At 47.7% G+C, this 15,876-nt stretch overlaps 1 protein-coding gene across 1 annotated transcript in view; it reads left to right on the top strand.

Moving 5' to 3' along the window:
- LOC125293354 (adhesion G protein-coupled receptor L2-like) overlaps positions 1-15,876 on the top strand; it is a 78,832-nt gene that overhangs the window by 47,430 nt on the left and 15,526 nt on the right. The window contains 11 exon segments of the mRNA XM_048241224.1: positions 168-446; positions 679-782; positions 1,158-1,343; positions 3,352-3,390; positions 6,236-6,419; positions 9,216-9,338; positions 9,763-9,968; positions 10,505-10,678; positions 12,108-12,317; positions 13,914-14,134; positions 15,146-15,212. Of these exon segments, the coding sequence (XP_048097181.1) occupies positions 168-446; positions 679-782; positions 1,158-1,343; positions 3,352-3,390; positions 6,236-6,419; positions 9,216-9,338; positions 9,763-9,968; positions 10,505-10,678; positions 12,108-12,317; positions 13,914-14,134; positions 15,146-15,212 (1,793 nt within the window).

Below are 15,876 nucleotides of genomic sequence, written 5' to 3'. Positions count from 1 at the left end.
TATCTGCAGGGCGAAGTCAGTCGTCATTTCTGAGTTTAAAGAGAACCGTGTTAATATTTAATGCTATACCTTCTGACAGTATAGAGAGAATCAGCCTATATGCAGTGTCTGATCCACAATATGAATCCACATTATTTGTGACTTATCATTCTTATCTCATCTCTCAGCCCCAACCGTCATTTATGATGTTACGCCGACTGCGCCTTTCAAAACCACCACGACCATCGGCCCTTCCTCCACAACGCTGCAGAGTCCGATCAACAACACCATCATGCCTGACCGTGTGGAACCTCCGTCTGACCCCGAAGGCACCGCCAGCCCCACCGCCGTGGAACCTCCGCCCTCATCCAGGCGCTTCTGCGAGGGAACGGTGCGGAGAGGAATAGCTTGGCCGCAGACACACAGAGGCATAAATGTGGAGAGACCTTGCCCGAAGGGCACTAAAGGTATGTGTCTCTGTGTGTGTGTGTGTGTTTGTGTGTGTGTGTGTGTGTGTGTGTGTGTGTGTGTGTGTGTGTGTGTGAGAGAGAGAGATTGTGTGTGTTTGTTCTTTGTAAGAATGGCAGGATAAACATCTCCTAAGCTGGGTCATGCCTGCTCATGCGGGGGGTCATGTCTTGACCCCTGACACTTGACTGTTTTATGCATCTGTGTTCCTTCCTGTCTGTCATTGTGCAGGCATCGCCTCCTACCTCTGCTCGGCAACCACGGGGGCCTGGAACCCCAAGGGCCCGGATCTCAGTAACTGCACCTCCCACTGGGTCTCGCAGGTAGCTCAGAAGGTGAGCACCAGAAATGGCTTCCCACTATGTACACACACAGGCACCAGGCATCTACTATTTCTGTCTTTTCCCAGCCTCATGAATTTTAATCCTCTCTCATTGTCTCCTGCCTTTTGGACCGACAGACGCGCCTACCTCGTGTTGTGTTTTTGTTTAGCTAGTCTCAGCTCATCCCCGAATGACAATCGTGGCCTGCCATCTGTGCTCACTGTAGTTACAGCCATGATACTTACTGTAAAATCCTGCTGTTCAGCACCTTGTTTTTCCGCTTATTTCCAGTCGTTTCTAGCACATGCCGACAATCGTTTTCAGATTAACTGCTTCTCAACTGTTACTTAAATTTGTTCCCGCATCCCCGCCGGCGGGTTCTCCCAGATCCGCAGCGGCGAAAATGCAGCCAACCTGGCCAACGACCTGGCACACCACACCCAGTGGCCGGTGTTCCCCGGCGATGTCAGCTCCTCGGTGCGTCTCATGGAGCAGCTGGTGGACATCCTGGACGCTCAGCTGCAGGAGCTACGGCCCAGCGAGAAGGACACAGCCGGACGCAGCTTCAACAAGGTAATGCGCAGCTCGCCTTCTGTCCGCACAGGTGCACCCCCCCCCCATCCCTCCCACACCTGAAAATAAAAAAAAAAAAAAAATCTGACACATTCACTGCCCTCCATTGTATGAATGTTTTGATCTTCTCTTCCCTCTAAAATGACACTGTGTTCAGACAGGGTGCCCCCCTATTATCTATCATCTATTATCTGGAGAGGCTCTCAGTGATAATGGAACAGCTGTTTGTGGGAAAATCTGTCTGTCACAGTGACACACGGGGCTATTAATAACTTTGCTTTAATCGTCCGGCTCTCTAGGTGCTCCGCTGGCACCCTTTCACGTCAAGTTATGCCCTTTGCAAATAAAATTATTGCAACGAATGTAGTTATTTAAAGGTATTCTCACCATGCTGTGTGATTAATTATTGCACAGTTGGTCATTTCTCTACCTGCATAGGTGTAGTGTCCTCTGGCTGTGTGAGTCAGTGCTTGGCCAATTGATACTAACGATCTCACACCTTGAAGGAAGCAGAATAAATTGCTTTCTCTTGTCAATTAGAGCAGATGAAGTCTCCTGTAGGGCTTTTCTGTGACTATTCCTTCTATCAATGCTAACCTTAAGTGAATTTCCCTGCCAGGAAAACCTTATTGGATCTAATTGACAAGTAAAAATTAATTCAGATAATACCACAATAAGTTGGATCAGGCTTTTAAGCTGGAAGTTGGAAAGAATGCCAGGGAGGGTGGAAGGCTGCCATCAGAGGATGGATTTCCGCAGTAATTTTCTCCCAAAGCCCACCTCAAAATCCTGGGATCCTACACCTACCTAAAATTGTCATGCCCCTTGTTTCTCAGGAATTTTTGCTCTTATCCCTCTTTGCCTCCAGGGAATTTCTCAATCTTTGCCCCCCTCCTCCCCCATTCTTTAGCCCCCCCTGTGGTCTCCTACTTCTCCCTGAACCCCCCCCCTCAAAAAAAAAAAAAAAAAAACTACAGCATCCTTGTGTCTCTGGAATTCCACAGTCTCTCTGCCTGAGGTATCTGACATTCCAGCCTCTTATCCCCACCTGCCCCGCGCTGTTCCAGGATTAGCGCCCGCCCAGCCCCGAGGCCCTCCGACAATCTGTTCTGCCCCAGCGCTTCCGTAATTACAGGGTTAGCCCAGTCGCCTCACCTGGTGGTACAGATGTAAAAGCCGATGCTAATGGATAGAAGCCGGCTCTGAAAAAAGCCGGGGCCCCCGTGGGAGAGTAATTGCCCAGCTCTGCGTTGCATACGTAAGGCCCGACTTGCACATCAGCTTCAGCAGTGCACACAGCCTTCGGCTTGGACGACACACACTTTATAGTATGTGCCGACCAACTGGAGACCGACACAGCGTGGGTCTATGCAAATTGCTGGTAAAAACGACACCTCACACAGCTTTATATGCGTGAGAAAGCTCTGCCACATGCAGTGTGCGTGTGAGTGTGTGTGTGTGTGTGTGTGCATGCGTACGTCTGTACACAAGTGCCCCAAGTCTGGCTTCAATAGAGGGCAGATGGAAGAATTATTTTGATAGAGCTGCAAGCCAGCGCCAGGCTAGAGAACACTGTATTTCCAGAGAGCACAATAATCCTGACCATCAAATACAAATGACCCTTTCCAAATGCTATCTATGAGTTAATGGATTTTTTGGGGGCTTGACGGTACAGTACTCCCATCTCCATATCCCCTCTCACTGCTATTCAGCATTCTTGCTGTTTTTATTATGTAAGATAGTTACATATTCAAAAGACATTTTTAATAGAAATGGGGGCAATGAGCTATCACTGTGATGATGAGCATTTTGTATTCACAGCCATTCTAACGCAAACTTGAACACTGAATTCCGCTGTCCTTGAAGTAGTTTCTTCTGTGCAGTGAAATGGCTATTTTGAGTGTCACTTCAAAGAGTCATTTAATCTGGAGGTCCTATACCTGTTAATGCTGTGTTTTCCTGTTGTTTTGATCTTTCCTTGTGTTCATGTATACATTAAAACAAAAAGCTTCAGAAAAGAGAAAGGACTTGCAGGGCATACATGAAGGTATAACTACAGTGCTTCTGCTGTTCCACTGCTTCCATAGTCCCCTGTCACCCACCCAGCAGCATGCAGGCTTTGTGATGCTCCTGTCTGCTTGTCTGTCAGTCCAACAGGCTGCCTGTCTTGTGGTCTTTGAGTCACTGTCCAGCCACCTGTCACTTGTGTTCATTGTTGTTGTTGTTTGTTTTTTGCTTTTTTTGGTTCCACGTTCTTTGTCCGTCCAGCTTGTCTTTCATTTCCTATTCGATCCACCTCCTCCTTCTCCTCCTCTGTCGTTTTTTCTCGCCTCCCTCTCTCCTTCTCTCCTTCCTTTTCTTTTCCTTTCCTCTCTCCGTCCATCTCCACCGCTGCACTTTGTGCATTCTGTGAGTAATCGCAGCTCCCCGTCAGCCAATTATGGTGATCAAAGTGGCACAGAGCTCCTTTTTTTTCTTTGTGTTCCTGTTCCTCTGCTTGCTCACTCAGCCAAAAGTTTCTGTGTGTTGATGGATGTATTCTCCTCACTCCCATGTATTTATGATATGAAATACTCCCTCTGTCTTGTGTTCCTCTCTCCTCTGCCTATGCGTTTCTCTGCTATAGTTTTGTTTTGTTCCCAGAGAGTCTGCCCTGTAGGAAGAGGCTGTGTTGGCACAAACACACACACAGCACAGAATCAGTTTTGCAACAGGCTCTCGGTTTCCCCTTCTCCCTCTCTCTCCCCATTGCGCTTCAGTTTGGAGAGACAGCAAGACATGCTCGACTGTCTCTTAACACTGTCACATACACCCGGTGCCCCTCTGCACTCCCCTTCTGCATCAGATGTCCATGGTGTACCAACACAACACAACAGAGAGCAACGCTGTGCCAAGCCGAATCAGATCAGCCATCTGAAAAGGGACGCAACGTCACCGCGTGCAGAGGCCCTTTGTGTCTTCAGCACATTGCAACGCACGACCTCCACCCTGACAGGAATTAAACAGAACCCGATCAGAACACCGGTTTCCATACGTGCCGCAAATTAGAGACGTGAAATTCCCAGCGGTGCCGCTGCTGCAAGGGCCGGCCGAGGGGGCAGGCCAATTTGTGTCGGTCTCAGTGTAATGGTCTCGGCCCTGTAATCATGGGCGGCCCGGCTCTCCTCTCTCCGCTCTCTCTCCCCATCAGCATGCCTTCAGGAGAGGCACGTCTGAGAGCCCTCCTGCACGCCCGCAAGGTCAGGGCCCTCCAGACGAAGCGAGGGCCCCAGCCAGCCTCAGCACCCCCCCCCCCACCCCCCGCTGGCTACCCTCCACCCACCCCCCCTGCGCTTCAGCTATTAAAATAGCCAGGTTAATCAGCGTCTCGGAATAAAGCCCAGCGCTGATACAAAGCAGCGGATAATGAATGCGGCACCTAGTTAACGCTCCGTTTCATCTGCGCGGCTGGCATGTTGCCTATCGGTCAGATTCACAAGCGGGGCTAGTTAATAGAGCCTATTGCAGTGGGCTAGTCGCAGTCTTGTTAATGAGCAATCAGGGCTCAGGTTTTATGAACACTTCTATTAAAGAGACACTGCGTAGCCGTGCACATGGGTTAATTAATATGCGCGAGCAACAATTCCCTCCGCCTGTTCGAGCCTTGCTACTGTCAGTCCCATTTGCCAGGGTTATAAACAGTTAATAGATGTTGCTGGAGTAGTTAAACGTTGTTCTAGTCATGGAACAGTCCATGAATGGTTAGACTGGTGAATCAAGGATCAGCGCTATGCAGCTAGAGCAGCAGGCTACGTTTCAGCTGCCGCTGGGCCCCCTGCTCAGTGGAGCCCTTGTTCAGTGAAATATGAGCCAGTTAATAGCTCGCACATTTTCCCAGTAATAAGCATTTATTAACACTTCATCAACACTTTATATGGCTCGTAAGTTCTCCTGGAAACCCTAGCTGTTTTTTTCTCTCATTCTCTCCAACATACCAGACGCTGTGGCAGAACTACAACCTGTAACATCATGTTGTACCGAGGTCAGGGTTGGCCGTGTCAGAATAATTGTCAAGACACGTCTAATGAAATTTCACAAGGACCGGGCAAGGTGTAGAATAACCCAGCGGATTGTTTGATACACTTAGCTCTTGGCTAAACACAGGAAATGAAAGGATTGTGATTGGAAACAAACGTATTTCAGTTTTATATAGACCACCGCTCTTAGGCCAACAGATTGCCCTGCCTGATAAGGTTTCCCCTGTCAGGAAAGAGAGGCAGTTTCAGGTCATTACGGTCAGATCCTGTTATGGAATGTAATCATTGTTAGCAGAGATAATTGTTCTCTGGAAAAGACGTCCCTATGTTGGACCAGCGAGAGTGGGGGAAAAAGGGAGCGGAATCGTAGAAGAATGCTTCATTTATTTGGAAAGTGCCCCTCGTATTTTCCCTCTGGAATTTGGAATAACAAGCCTCTGATGGTTTAATGGTAACACAGGCACACAGGCACACACATGCGCATGCAGTCCTACATACACACACACACACACACACACACACACACACACACACACACACACACACACACACACACACACACACACACACACACATGCACACACAAATTACCAACATCTTTAAACAATATTTTTTACCTGCATTTGCCTGACTCTGCAGAGACATGTGTTTTCTGTCTGTCATTGACATTATTTATTATTTATTTTATTATTTTGTTTCTCTGTGCATGTCAGGAACTCCATTTGCTTTCCTTGCCTTTGTGCCTTTGGTGAAGTTTGATTGTATGGGTATAGAGGGGAAAAAAAAAATAAAAAAAAAAATAATAATAATAATATATATATATATATATATATATATATCAAAAGGCTGACATTTCTCTTGTTTCCACGGATACAGGCCATTGTAGATACGGTTGACAACCTCCTGCGGCCGGAAGCCCTGAAATCCTGGGAGGACATGAATTCGACAGAGCAAACGCACACCGCCACCATGCTACTCGATACCCTGGAGGAAGGAGCCTTTGTCCTTGCAGACAACCTGATGGAGCCCGCTGTTGTCAAAGTCCCCGCTGAGAACATAAGTGAGTCATTCTGTTCACCAATCAGGACATTATGACATATCTCCTCCCCCTCTGACTGCCCAACACACACACACACACACACACACACACACACACACACACACACACACACACACACACACACACACACTTCACCTGTCAGGCTTCGTTGGCTAATGATCAGCCTCCTCCACTGATCATGGTTAATTAAAAAGGAAAATTGACAGGTATTTAACTGACCTGATTTGTGGAAAGGCAGGGCGGTTAGCACACTCTTTCCCTGGGTGAAGGTGCACTCTGCCAGCTGAAGTCTCAAGGCCTCTGGAGAATCTGCATAACAAGTTGTAAAGAATGAGCGAGACAGAGAGCAGGGGAGGCCAGAGTGGTGTTAAAGTAGAGGGGATTTGGCTCTGAAACCACAAGTGTGTGGCTTTTAGTTTCTTGCTGTACACCAGGAAACCAATACTGGCTTTTGAGCAGGGAGTATATTAGTAATGTGATCCCATTCATATAAGTCAGCTTTGTGCAGTCAACTGTCATTTCCCTACACTCTCTCCTGTGTTGCCATGGTAATCACATCCCGGTGACTTTCCAGTCCCTTGACTTTGGCCTGTGTTCTGTTTTGAATTTTTCCTTCTTTATTTTTTTTTTTTTTTTGGGTGTAGGCAGGCATGCGACACAGTCTCTGAATACGTTTTCCAGATTTGATTTTAAATTACAAGATTTGAAAATGTCCTCGGCCCCCTTAAATACGCTGCCAGGGTCCCCCAGACTGGCCTGCCGTGTTATTATCAGCACTTAACCTCGGCAGTCCCGCGGGTAGCTGCATACTCTCTCTGCAAAGCACAACCATATGCTTCTTACATAGGCCATTTGATGTAAGTCTAGTGAAACCCTCCTGTAGCAGATAATATCACACACAGCCAGGATATTTGACTTAAAAGGAGAAAAGCTGAACTGACTGCCCCGTTATTTATTTATTTAACCTCCCTTTAATCACAAGGTCACTTGATAATGAAAAAAAAAATCCTTTTCAGCAAATAAGGGCAGTCAGGAAAGTAGCAGTGCAGTGTTTACACAGTGTATCATGCGTGGCAGGTTATTCATAGTCCGTTTCTTTAGTCTTTGTGGAATTTATTCATAAGACACTGCAGTTCTTCTCCTCAATGCTTTGTACAGTGATTCTTAATGAAGAAGCAGTTTTGGCCTATCCAAGTGGTACATTCTCCCTCTCCCTCTCTTTCTTCTTCACTCTCTCTCTCTTGTTTCACTTATGAGTGCTACTGTTTCTTTTCACCCTCTTTCTTTCTCTACATCTCTCTCTCTCTCTTGCTCTCTCTCTCTCTCTCTCTCTCCTGCTGCTTCTCATACACTCCCTGTCTGTGCGGAGGCATAAGCAGGGCTAACTATATAGTCTCGCACCAGCTGGCTTTAAGGCTTAAGGCTGCGAGACAGATTGTGCCCTGGAGCACGGCACAGGAGCGGGGCGAACACTTAAAAAAATAGGAGAAGAAGAAAAGATCTCTGCATGCAAATTAACATAGTTTCACTCGTCGCAGACCAGTACCTCAAAGCAGTCTCACTGGACTGGGAGTAGAGAGGGAAGAGAGAGGCCATCGGAGATAGAGAGAGGTGGAGGAAGGAAGAAAGCCTGAGAGAGAGAAAGCGTAAATGTGAGACTGGAGGAAGAGAGAAAGGTGTGCTTCGGTCCAATCCTGGTCCGTGCCGTGAGAAGTCTGAGAGAGGGAGAGCGTGGAGAGATGGGGGGATTTGGGTGGAGGTTGTGGGGGGCAGGGGGTTTAGGGAGCACCGAGTGGGCTGGTGTGTGTGTCCCCCTGACCCTCCCGGTAATTTCACACATCAAAGGCGGCAGGGCCGGTGAGGTAGCGGGCAGTGGTGGCGGCGGCGGTGCTCGTGGAGAGGGCGGCAGGCGGCCGGGCGGGGCAGTAACCGGGCTGCTCAGCTTTCAGTCTGCCCAGGCCAGATCAGCCCTAGCCAGTGCCCCTGACTTATCTGAGCCGCACAAGGGGACGAGCCCAGTAAAAAGCCCAGTGATATTTTTGATCCCAGAAATATTTGACATTCATGCTGTGCCAGGTTCTGTATGTATTTGTGTGTGTGTGTGTGTGTGTGTGTGTATGTATGTATGTGTGTGTGTGTGTGTGTGTGTGTGTGTGTGTGTGTGTGTGCGTATTCTCCACTGTCGGCTCCTCTCTTGAAAGCAGGAAGCTGTGCTGTTTGAGCATACACACACACACACACACACACACACACACACACACACACACACACACACACACACACACACAGGGCTGAATAAAAAGTGAGTCCAGATTAGGTAGTGTGGCTCTAACTCCTCATTAGGAGTCCACACCAGATAAACTGTAACAGCGCTGATACATGTTCAAAAGGGGAAAAAAAGAAATGTTGCTGCACGTCCGCTGAAATACTGAGGCGGTTTAAACCAGACCATCCGCAGCATTGTGAGCCGTGCCGGGTAGGGATTTGTGCATGCATTCAAAGTCCAAGCGCTCTCCATTATACATGCTGCAGTTCAGTAACTGCATTGTTCTGTGGTTGGAAATGAATGCTGTCGCCGAAGCCCTTTGGAGGTATATTTGCGCAGCTTGGCCACACTATTGGACTTTGAAAATGTCATCTCATATCTCTCGCCTAACCAGTGTGGCGAGGCTGCCATTTGGGGCCTTCACTAATATCCACCTCTCTTATTTTCTCTCCTCCTCTCTCCTCCTCTCTCCTCCTCTCTCCTCTCCTCTTCTATTCTTCTCAACTCCTCTCCCTCCTCTGGTCCCACAGTGCTGGATGTATATGTGCTGAGTACAGATGGCCAGGTGCAGGACTTCCGTTTCCCCCAGACCAGTAAAGGGGGTGCCACCATTCAGCTGAGCGCCAACACCGTCAAGCTCAACAGCAAAAACGGTGAGTACATCAGCAGTGGATGGACACTAGACGTGAACCAAGGCACCCGTACATCAGCGGTGGATGGACACTAGACGTGAACCAAGGCACCCGTACATCAGCGGTGGATGGCTTGATATGAATACCTGTCAGGCATCTCCTCACTGAGTCACTGGGGTGACACGTTCTGCATGTTTAAACTTGATGACAGTAGGGTCACACCAGACAGGAAATAATAGGTGTTTGTCTGGTGTCCATCGTCAATGTCTCTCAAGTCATTACACATTCCATATATACAGTACACATTCTTTGTGGTATTCTGTGGTATGGTCTCCAATGCTATTATGCCATACCTAGAGGTGTTGTTGTCTACAATGTGTGTGCTTTTTTAGCACAAAGAATAGGACATCTAAGTAATGCTCTGGCTTCTCTATTGTTCGCACAGGAATCGCCAAACTGGTTTTTGTCCTTTATAAGCACCTGGGCCACTTCCTCACCGTGGAGAACGCCACCATGAAGCTGGGCGGGGAGCAATGGGGACACAACCTCACGCTGGTGGTCAACTCCCACATCCTGTCCGCCTCCATCAATAAGGAGTCCAGCCGCGTGTTCGTGACTGACCCCATCATCTTCACCCTGGAGCACCTCGACGTGAGTCCGGAGTGGAACGGCAATGAGAAAATGATAGAAAGAGAGAAGAGTGTGTGCGTGTGTGTGTGTGTGCGCGGTGTGTGTGTGTGTGTGTGTGTGTGTGTGTGTGTGTGTGTGTGTGTGTGAGTGAGAGAGAGGGAGAGAGAGAGAGAAAGAGAAAAGAAGAGAGAGTCTGTGTTAGAGAGAGAGAGGTATGAAAGAGGACAATTTTCCACTGTTAATTCCCCAGGCTGGGTGTTAAAAAGTGCTAGATGTCGGAGCGCGTGGCCTGTTTACCCGTGCTGTTGGAGCCCTCTGAGTTAAAAAGAGCCACCCAAGGTTGCCTCAGTGGAGTTCCTGTGGTCCTGTGTGTACCCAGCTGAATGAAAGCCCGTGTGTACCCAAAACCAAAGCTCTTCATCTCACGCTGGGCACCCATTTGATAGGCCACGACTGCCAATCAGTGTAATCCCCAGAATCCGCCGAAATGGAATTTTTTTTTCTCGCCTTCGCTCTCTCACTTGTGCCTCTGGTTATTTTCATGCTTTCGTTTTCAGACCGAGCATTATTTTAACCCCAACTGCTCGTTCTGGAACTACTCGGAGAGGAGCATGATGGGCTACTGGTCCACTCAGGGCTGCAAGCTGCTGGACACCAACAAGACGCACACCACCTGCTCGTGCAGTCACCTGACCAACTTCGCCATCCTCATGGCGCACCGTGGGCACGTGGTGAGTGGCCAGCCTGAGCAAACAAAGATAAGGACACAGACACACACATGCATACGGAAACACACAGAGATATGGGCACGGGCACACACACGCACACACACACACACACACACACACACACACACACACATTTATACAGAAACACACACAGAGGTACAGGTACACACACACATTTATGCAGAAACATACACAGAGGTACAGGCGCGCGCACACACACACACAGAAAGAGAGAGAGAGAGAGAGAAAGGCACACACACAGACACACACACACACACACCGACTGGTGTACACACACCATTTCATTACACACAGGCTGGTGTACACAAATGCATGGGCACATTCTAGCAAAGGAAGCCATCATCTGCAGCCAGTGATTAAAATGTCAGTGAGAGGTGGGTTTGTTTTGAGGGAAAAGGGGAGTGCATGCGTGTGGCATGTGGTGTTTCTGGTGATGGTGGGGTGGGAGGGCTGCAAGCTGTGGGTTAACCCAGCTCTCGAGGAGGCCGAAGGATGTTGTTGTTGTTGTTACCACTTGAAGGGCCCTGCAGCAATTGCACCAACTTCAGCCCAGAAGATGCCGGGTGGAGATAGGGCAAGTTTTGGCCATTGGCGGGGGAAAAATAAATTGCGTCCTACCTATGGTCCATGACTAATGGCCCGGGGCACACATGTCTCCCCTCCACAGCCTGTGTGGAATGTGCGTTATTAGCTCCAATTTGCATGCCGACTCCACGCAAGGTGGGGAGGACACATTTCCGAGTGCAATTCAATTACCATCCAATTACATGATGAATATCATGTGCGGCCAGCAGTTACACCATAATCAATGTGGAAGCAGGAGTTTGTGGGAAACGTAATTACAAACCCGAACCTCATGACCCTCAAACCCTATCCACTAACCCCCTCCTCCCTTCTTCCTCCTCCCCTACATTTACCACCACCTCCAGCTCACCTCCTGAAAAGCAGCTTCCTGATAGGCCAAACCCTAGCGCTGACCCCAGTGGTCACTAGCTAATTGAATGAAAAGTTCACAATAACGTAACCCTCTGAGTTTCTCTAAGAGCTCCGTTGCATTTGGCTGCTGGGCAGTTGGAAATGTCAGGGAAGATCTTTTGCATTACCAGCAGTGGGGTCCTTGAGTGCTCCTCGCTAAAAGCCCTCACGTTTCTGCTGTAGCCCCTCGCCGTTGCGCGTAAGCCCCTGTGAGTGCCCCTGTGTGTGCCCCTGTGTGTGCCCCCGTGAGTGCCCCTGTGTGTGCCCCTGTGTGTGCCCCTGTGTGCCCCCGTGCCTGTGCCCCTGTGAGTGCCCCTGTGAGTGCCCCTGTGTGGCCCCGTGCCTGTGCCCCTGTGTGTGCCCCCGTGCCTGTGCTTTCTGTTTTTCTTTTCTTCTTCTTGTCTTTTTTTCATCTTTTCCTCTTCTCTCCTCCCAGCGCGAGGGAAGTGTCCATGAACTCCTGCTGACGGTCATCACGCGGATGGGCATCGCCGTGTCGCTGGTCTGCCTGGCCATTAGCATCTTCACCTTCTGCTTCTTCCGTGGCCTGCAGAGCGACCGCAACACCATCCACAAGAACCTGTGCATCAACCTCTTCATCGCCGAGCTGCTCTTCCTCGTGGGGATCAACATGACCGAGCCCAAGGTGAGAGACCTTCCCAGGCTTTCTGCACAGGTCATCCGTACTGCTGCCCTGAAACACTAAAGGGTTGATTGGCCAGAACCAGGAGCAAACCAGTGAAAAAAAACAGAGAATGCAATGATAAAATGAAACATCAATATTATATATTTACAGATAAAGGTAACACTATAAGGTAAGGGTACATGAATTATCATGAATTCATGCATTAATTAATTCATGATTTATGTATTACTTAATTCCTTAATATCTCATGAATCATCAGAAATTTACAAGAGTTCATATTATGTCATTTGTGACCTCATACATGAACAACACATAAACTAAAGCATTAAGTATGGTGGGCACATCAATATGATTTATGATTTTTTAAGAATGATCATGATGATTTCTTTTTCTGCCAAAAATGTGGTCATCGCTGCTCAAATTCTGATTTAAGCACAACTTGTGCAGTTCTCTGAACACATGCCATTGTTAACACTTTAGTTGAGGGGCCACAAACATGATGAACTCATGAGCAATTAACCTTACATTCATGTAATCATGATGATCATGCTTAATAAATCATAAATCATAATGATGTACCCATCGTACCTAATGTTTTAGTTGAAATGTTGTTTATGCATGAGGTCATGAATGAGAGACTATGAACTCATGTCAATTCCCGATGATTCATAAGATATAAAGGAATGAAGTAATGCATAAGTCATGAATTCATGATAATTCATGTACCCTTACCGTAAAGTGTTACCATTAATATAATAAAATAACTTGGTGTCTGTTTGTGGATTGGAATCACATTTACATTTCTGTAGTAAATTAGTTGATTTAGTGAAAAGGCTGGCACCTGCAGTCTCACAATAAGCTGGCAGTAGCAGCCAATGTTAAGATAACAAATATTGCTTTATTATTTTTTTTGTCTCTCAAATGCTGCAGAGCAAATAACTAAAAACTAATCAAGCAAAGGTATAACAGTTTTAAATTCTGTATGAAAGGTTGCATTTGCATAATATATTTGGTAGTTAAAGCTCTTGATATTCAGAGAGAGAAGAGACAGATTTTGAGAGAGAAGGAGAGGGAGAGAGAGAACAGCAGTGAGTGTAACATGGATGTATAATCTCTAAATTATACCACAAGGGTTTGTGCGTATGTTTGTATTGGTCACAAGATTTTAATTGACTTATTGAAGTAATTAATTGGTTCGAACACTGAGAGCATACCCGGGGGCTTTCTTGGACAACTGCGCTGCACTTGTGTTGATGAAGACTGCAGCGGGCAGATTCATTGATTCGCAGAACAATGCACATTCCCAAAGAGAAGCTCGCTGCAGTGCATTGTATTGTGACCATTCTCCCGTATAATGATGCTGTGTTTGGCATGGATTATACACCACTGGATGTTGTGAACAGCATAGACCTTGATCTGGAAAAAAAGCACTCACAGTCTTTTGTTCTCTTATTTTTCCTCTCACTTCCCCTCCCCCACCATCACACTGTCTCTCTCTCTCTTTCTCTCTTTCTCTCTTTCTCTCCCTCTCTCTCTCTCTTTCTCTCTCTCTCCCTCTCTCTCTGTCCTTGTCTTAATCTCGATGTTCCTCTGTAGATTGTGTGCTCCGTAATCGCTGGAGTTCTTCACTTCTTCTTCCTGGCGGCATTTGCCTGGATGTGTCTGGAGGGCGTTCAGCTGTACCTCATGCTGGTCGAGGTGTTTGAGAGCGAGTACTCCCGCAGGAAATACTACTACGTCTCCGGCTACCTCTTCCCCGCCATCGTGGTCGGGATCTCGGCAGCCATCGACTACAGGAGCTATGGCACCAAGCGGGCGTAAGTGACCCTCACCATTTTTTTTGGTCTCTTTCCTGTGTTCTCTTTCTCAGATTATCATTACAGCTAGCTGCCATGGAGTTTGCTTGTCTGTCAGAAGCCCCCCAAAACAAATGGGCCCTAATGAGAGCAACATCACAGAGCAGACCCCCCCCCCCCCACAACTCAAACCCACCCACAGCTGCCTTCTGGCAAATTTACACTCCGTCACGGTGCGGGGAGGAATGAGAAAGCTCAGAGCAAATGGCTGTATTTAATTTAACAGTCTGACTTGATGATTTGCACTGCATGGGATTGAGGCCAGTGGTTTCAGCTTGTTGCTTCAACCCCCACAACCAAGGGGGGAGGCCTTGGTCCAGGCTTTCCACCATGACATGGTCCCCCTTGCCGCTCTTGAGCTAGCACACATTATTCTTCCCAAACAAGTCCTTGATACATTTCTATTCGCGTGTAATGAATCCAATTTAAGTCTGGTCGGCGTGGATATCCAGGTGTTTCAGTGTCATCAACCACTTATTACAGCCGTGTAGTTTCGGAGGCACAGTTTGATAAGCAGCTTGCCATGTTGAGACTAATATTAGCAGAGCTCGGCCTGAAGTGTGTGATGACTTGTTCATTTGAGCACAGGTCTTGACAGTAGCTCTCACCCACTGCTGAAGCAGCATCAGGCCTTTTAAAGTGCTCTCTCGCACCAGTTCCCTAGCAGCTCCTGAAAATGTCACGCGTCAGTTGCGTTCACACCAAAAGATACACACAGCGCACATAGCACGTTGCACGTTGCAATCGTGGTGTGATTGAAGTGCTATTTATCAGCTTCCCGTTGCCCCGCAAGGCTTGTTTCTTTGTCCACTCTTATTAAAGAGGGCACAGTGGGCCATTGTGCTGTATGGTAGCTGCCCCCACACCAGCAAATCACTTGCGGCAGGCCTAGCCCTAAATGATGGCCGTAGTGGAGGGATCGCGTGTGGTGTTAGGGATCGCGTCTGACTGCTGCCTCTGCTCGTGTTTCAGCTGCTGGCTGAGAGTGGATAACCACTTCATCTGGAGCTTCATCGGACCAGTAGCATTTATCATTATGGTGAGTCATGCCTTTTTTGGAAAAAGTGTGTTCTTGTCTGTGTGTGTGTGTGTGTGTGTGTGTGTGTGTGTGTGTGTGTGTGTGTGTGTGTGTGTGTGTGTGTGTGTGTGCGTGTGTGTCCACCCTTATATGTACCCATATTTCTGTGCATGTCTGTGTTAATGTATGTGGTTTCAAATGTATTTGAAGGGGCCAGGAGTGGGAGGAGGTTGTATTGAGGCCATGTCTACACTATTCAGGATTCATTTCAATCCGAAACACTTTTGTTATGTTTTCGTATCTATGCTACTACTTCGGTGTTGTCGAGCTCCTGGAACGGAGCGATTTGAAAACCCTGTCGGCCTCATTTTCATTTGAAAACTCCGGCTTTGCATTTAAATGTGGGAAATTCGCAAACATGAAAATGATGACGTAGAAATCTTTCTTCCCTTCCTGATTGGATCTCATCAGTCTGATCTTTTTTCCCCTGATTTCCTTGTATATAATATACAATGTGATAAAGGTCATGCGCCCAAAGAAGCCTCAAAGTGAGTCGTATCACCTTCAACTATCCATGACTCACTTTGACTTCCACTACTAGCCTGCCAGCATGGGATGTACGCCTTCCTGTCTTTGGTAGCATCTGTAGTGCAGTTCAATTCTTAATAAAGTCATTAGATTCGAT

The sequence above is a fragment of the Alosa alosa genome, chromosome 1, assembly GCF_017589495.1.
Source record: "Alosa alosa isolate M-15738 ecotype Scorff River chromosome 1, AALO_Geno_1.1, whole genome shotgun sequence".
NCBI lineage: Eukaryota > Metazoa > Chordata > Actinopteri > Clupeiformes > Clupeidae > Alosa > Alosa alosa.
This window is presented reverse-complemented; position numbering and strand designations above follow the sequence as displayed.